At 52.3% G+C, this 4,565-nt stretch overlaps 2 protein-coding genes across 2 annotated transcripts in view; both read left to right on the top strand.

The window, feature by feature from the left end:
• Window positions 1-639: 639 nt before the first annotated feature.
• LOC106899053 (olfactory receptor 14J1-like) lies at window positions 640-1,560 on the top strand. Its single transcript, XM_014960711.1, has one exon. It carries the CDS (start codon window positions 640-642, stop codon window positions 1,558-1,560), a length of 921 nt encoding a protein of 306 aa, XP_014816197.1.
• Window positions 1,561-3,693: 2,133 nt separating this feature from the next.
• LOC106899054 (olfactory receptor 14J1-like) overlaps window positions 3,694-4,565 on the top strand; it is a 13,211-nt gene continuing 12,339 nt past the window's right edge. The window contains exon 1 of the mRNA XM_014960712.1: window positions 3,694-4,558. Coding sequence (XP_014816198.1) covers window positions 3,694-4,558 — 865 coding nt within the window. The remainder of the gene's footprint in view (window positions 4,559-4,565) is intronic.

Genomic DNA, 4,565 nt, shown 5'->3' on the forward strand with positions numbered 1-4,565 from the left:
CTTCTCAAAAATGGGAGCACCACACTGGGACACATCAATGTGTGTGGGAGCACACCAGTGTTGAGTTGAGGGGGATGAGAACTCAGGCTGTCTGGGTGGCCCACATCCTCCTCATGCAGCATCATATGCAGCTGGCCTTGTTTGTAGTGTCCATACTCTGATGGCTTGTAGGACATCCCTCGTAGTGCCCAGGCCTTCTCCTCAGAGTCACTGCTCTGGTCAGGTCTCAGCCTGTCCTGACATAGGGAATTATTCTCCCCCTTCCTCCCTGCCACCCACTGATGCAGGACTAGCCACTTCTCCTTGAAGAACTTAAGTGACTTCCATTGGCTGAATCCCAGAGTTTCTCAAGGTCACCGTGTACTGAAGCACCATTTGCTCAGCTTTTCATGTTTGTGTGCAGCTGGCTCATCTTGACTGGGGGATGAGGATTTCTGCCCTTTCAAAGACAATTCCTCTCAGTCAGCAGCACAAAACTGAGGTCACAAAATTGAAATGCATGAAGTTCCTTCAGAGAAAGATCATTAATTTTGAGGAGATTTTTTTTTGGAAATAGCATAGGATTGAGTCAAAGAAGTCTGCCCTAACTAGTCAATGTCTTCTCCTCTTTCAGTAGTCCTCCATGCTCAGAGTGAACAAATGTCCAATGTCAGCTCCATCGCTGCGTTCCTCCTCCTGCCATTTGCAGACACACGGGAGCTGCAGCTCTTGCACTTCTGGCTCTTCCTGGGCATCTACCTGGCTGCCCTCCTGGGCAACGGCCTCATCATCACTGCCATCGCCTGTGACCACCGCCTCCACACCCCCATGTACTTCTTCCTCCTCAACCTCTCTGTTCTTGACCTGGGCTGCATCTCCACCACTGTCCCCAAGTCCATGGCCAATTCCTTCTGGGACACTAGGGCCATCTCATATTTGGGATGCGCTGCCCAAGTCTTTTTCTTTGTTGCCTTGATGTCAGCAGAGTATTGTCTTCTCACCATCATGGCCTACGACCGCTACGTTGCCATCTGCAAACCCCTGCACTACGGGACCCTCCTGGGCAGCAGAGCTTGTGTCCACATGGCAGCAGCTGCCTGGGGCAGCGGGTTTCTCCACGCTCTCCTGCACACGGCCAATACATTTTCACTGCCCCTCTGCCAGGGCAATGTCCTGGACCAATTCTTCTGTGAAATCCCCCAGATTCTCAAGCTCTCCTGCTCGGACTCACGCTACCTCAGAGAAGTGGGTCTTCTTGTAGTTACCGTCTTTTTTTCTTTTATTTGTTTTGTTTTCATCGTGGTGTCCTATGTGCAGATCTTCAGGGCCGTGCTGAGGATCCCCTTGGAGCAGGGACGGCACAAAGCTTTTTCCACCTGCCTCCCTCACCTGGCCGTGGTCTCCCTGTTTATCAGCATTTGCTTCTTTGCCTACCTGAAACCTCCATCCATCTCCTCCCCATCCCTGGATCTGCTGATGGCTGTTTTGTACGCAGTGGTGCCTCCAGCAGTGAACCCCCTCATCTACAGCATGAGGAATAGGGAGCTGAAGGACGTCATATGGAAATTGATAACCGGATGATTTTCAGAAGCATTTAACTGCTTGCCTTTTACTGCAAATAAGCCTTAATGTAACTCATCAGAGGCCCAGGCAGTCTTTGGTAGCTTTAGTTGGTTTTGGTTGTGAGTTTGGGTTGTTTTGCTTTGGTTTACTTCTTATAATCTTGTCCACAAAGAAATGCCATTATTTGTGCCATTTCTAATTAGGTAACAATCCATGTTCTCTGTGACACACAGACTGTGTAAATGAAGAGCCGTGCTCTCTGTGTTTAAACCAAATAAAGGACCTGCCAACAACTTGTTGGCCTTGTTTGTCCTTCCTTTGAGACCTTCTCTGGAGCTGCAGGGGCAGATGCTGTGTGCAGAGGCGGAGGGGAAAGGAGGCCCGGCACAGCAGCCCTGACAAGGAGCACCAGCACTTGGTCTTCCCAGAGCTGATCACTTTCCACTTCAGCGCTTTCCTTCTGAGCTCCTCTGTTGGTGTAAGGCCTGAATGCTCTTGAAGCTCGGTGACAGCCTTGCGATATGGCAGGCCTGTGACCGCCTGCAGGGACAGGGAATGGGCATTTTTGTGACAGAGCTGGCCTCCAAAACAGCATTTCCATCATACCAGAGGATCTGCTCAGGGCGGAGCCCGAAGGCTCAGGTCTCCTTCCAAAAGGTGTCTCAGGAAACTCGCCCAGGAGAACAAACACCAGGGAACAGCAAAGATGTGAGTGTGCAGAGTGGGGGCACACAGCAGTGTCCTTGCACAGTCAGGCTCCTGGGAGAGACAGGAAGGTCCAGCAGCAGGTCCAGAGGGGGACTCTGTCCATCTGTCTTTGGTCACGATCCATGCATTCCTGAATCCTGTTCCCGAGTTTAGTTCGTGTCCATCGCTGAGTCCAGTTTGGGAATTAAGCCTCCCCAGCGGCTGCTTAGAGCAGAAAACTGGAGGCAGAGATGACAGGTAGACAAAGGGAATGGAAAGGTGGAACAGATTCTGAGTAAACCTGGATGTGTTACAATAAGCCGTGAGCCCCAGCCCCTGAGGAGGGTGTTCCTGTCACTCACACATTGCTCAGGGCTCTTCCTGGGGCAGTGTGATGTAAGGATGTTCAACGTCAAGGGCAGGACTACGGTACGACACCTTCACGGCTCTCAGGTGGGGAAGGGGAGACACCTCTTCCTGGGGCTGTGTGATGTGGGGATGTGCAATGTCAAGGGCAGGACCATGGTCCGATACCTCCCAGGCTCTCGGGTGGGGAAGGGGAGGCAATGAGACCCTGGCGCTGTAGGGATAAGGTGCTTCCTCATAGGCATCAGTGGCAGAGGCAGCAGCCAGAGCCAAGGGGAGACAGACCTCATCTCTGTTGGTGCTTTTCAGACCTTTCATCCCTCTGTCAGTTCCACCATAGGCTGTCCTACCGTGTCCCACACCTGCACCTCCTTCTCTGCAGGCTGTAGCCAACTCCCCTCTGCCATCGTGGCTGCCATTGTGGCAGACCTCCACTGGACACTCTCCAGTCCATCACTACTTCTCAAAAATGGGAGCACCACACTGGGACACATCAATGTGTGTGGGAGCACACCAGTGTTGAGTTGAGGGGGATGAGAACTCAGGCTGTCTGGGTGGCCCACATCCTCCTCATGCAGCATCATATGCAGCTGGCCTTGTTTGTAGTGTCCATACTCTGATGGCTTGTAGGACATCCCTCGTAGTGCCCAGGCCTTCTCCTCAGAGTCACTGCTCTGGTCAGGTCTCAGCCTGTCCTGACATAGGGAATTATTCTCCCCCTTCCTCCCTGCCACCCACTGATGCAGGACTAGCCACTTCTCCTTGAAGAACTTAAGTGACTTCCATTGGCTGAATCCCAGAGTTTCTCAAGGTCACCGTGTACTGAAGCACCATTTGCTCAGCTTTTCATGTTTGTGTGCAGCTGGCTCATCTTGACTGGGGGATGAGGATTTCTGCCCTTTCAAAGACAATTCCTCTCAGTCAGCAGCACAAAACTGAGGTCACAAAATTGAAATGCATGAAGTTCCTTCAGAGAAAGATCATTAATTTTGAGGAGATTTTTTTTTGGAAATAGCATAGGATTGAGTCAAAGAAGTCTGCCCTAACTAGTCAATGTCTTCTCCTCTTTCAGTAGTCCTCCATGCTCAGAGTGAACAAATGTCCAATGTCAGCTCCATCGCTGCGTTCCTCCTCCTGCCATTTGCAGACACACGGGAGCTGCAGCTCTTGCACTTCTGGCTCTTCCTGGGCATCTACCTGGCTGCCCTCCTGGGCAACGGCCTCATCATCACTGCCATCGCCTGTGACCACCGCCTCCACACCCCCATGTACTTCTTCCTCCTCAACCTCTCTGTTCTTGACCTGGGCTGCATCTCCACCACTGTCCCCAAGTCCATGGCCAATTCCTTCTGGGACACTAGGGCCATCTCATATTTGGGATGCGCTGCCCAAGTCTTTTTCTTTGTTGCCTTGATGTCAGCAGAGTATTGTCTTCTCACCATCATGGCCTACGACCGCTACGTTGCCATCTGCAAACCCCTGCACTACGGGACCCTCCTGGGCAGCAGAGCTTGTGTCCACATGGCAGCAGCTGCCCGGGGCACTGGGTTTCTCGATGCTCTCCTGCACACGGCCAGTACGTTTTCCCTACCCCTCTGCCAGGGCAATGTCCTGGACCAGTTCTTCTGTGAAACCCCCCACATCATCCAGCACTCCTGCTCAGCGTCCTACATCAGGGAAACTGGGCTTATTGTGGTCAGTGCCTTTTTAGTCTTTGGTTGTTTTGTGTTCATTGTGGTGTCCTATGTGCAGATCTTCAGGGCCGTGCTGAGGATCCCCTCGGAGCAGGGACGGCACAAAGCTTTTTCCACCTGCCTCCCTCACCTGGCCGTGGTCTCCCTGTTTATCAGCATTTGCTTCTTTGCCTACCTGAAACCTCCATCCATCTCCTCCCCATCCCTGGATCTGCTGATGGCTGTTTTGTACGCAGTGGTGCCTCCAGCAGTGAACCCCCTCATCTACAGCATGAG

The sequence above is a fragment of the Calidris pugnax genome, unplaced genomic scaffold (genome assembly GCF_001431845.1).
Source record: "Calidris pugnax isolate Ruff unplaced genomic scaffold, ASM143184v1 scaffold496, whole genome shotgun sequence".
Classification (NCBI taxonomy): Eukaryota; Metazoa; Chordata; class Aves; order Charadriiformes; family Scolopacidae; genus Calidris; species Calidris pugnax.

Excerpts from the sequence above, each read along its gene's own strand:
- LOC106899053 (XM_014960711.1), top strand. The coding sequence starts at position 640 with ATGTCCAATGTCAGCTCCATCGCTGCGTTCCTCCTCCTGCCATTTGCA.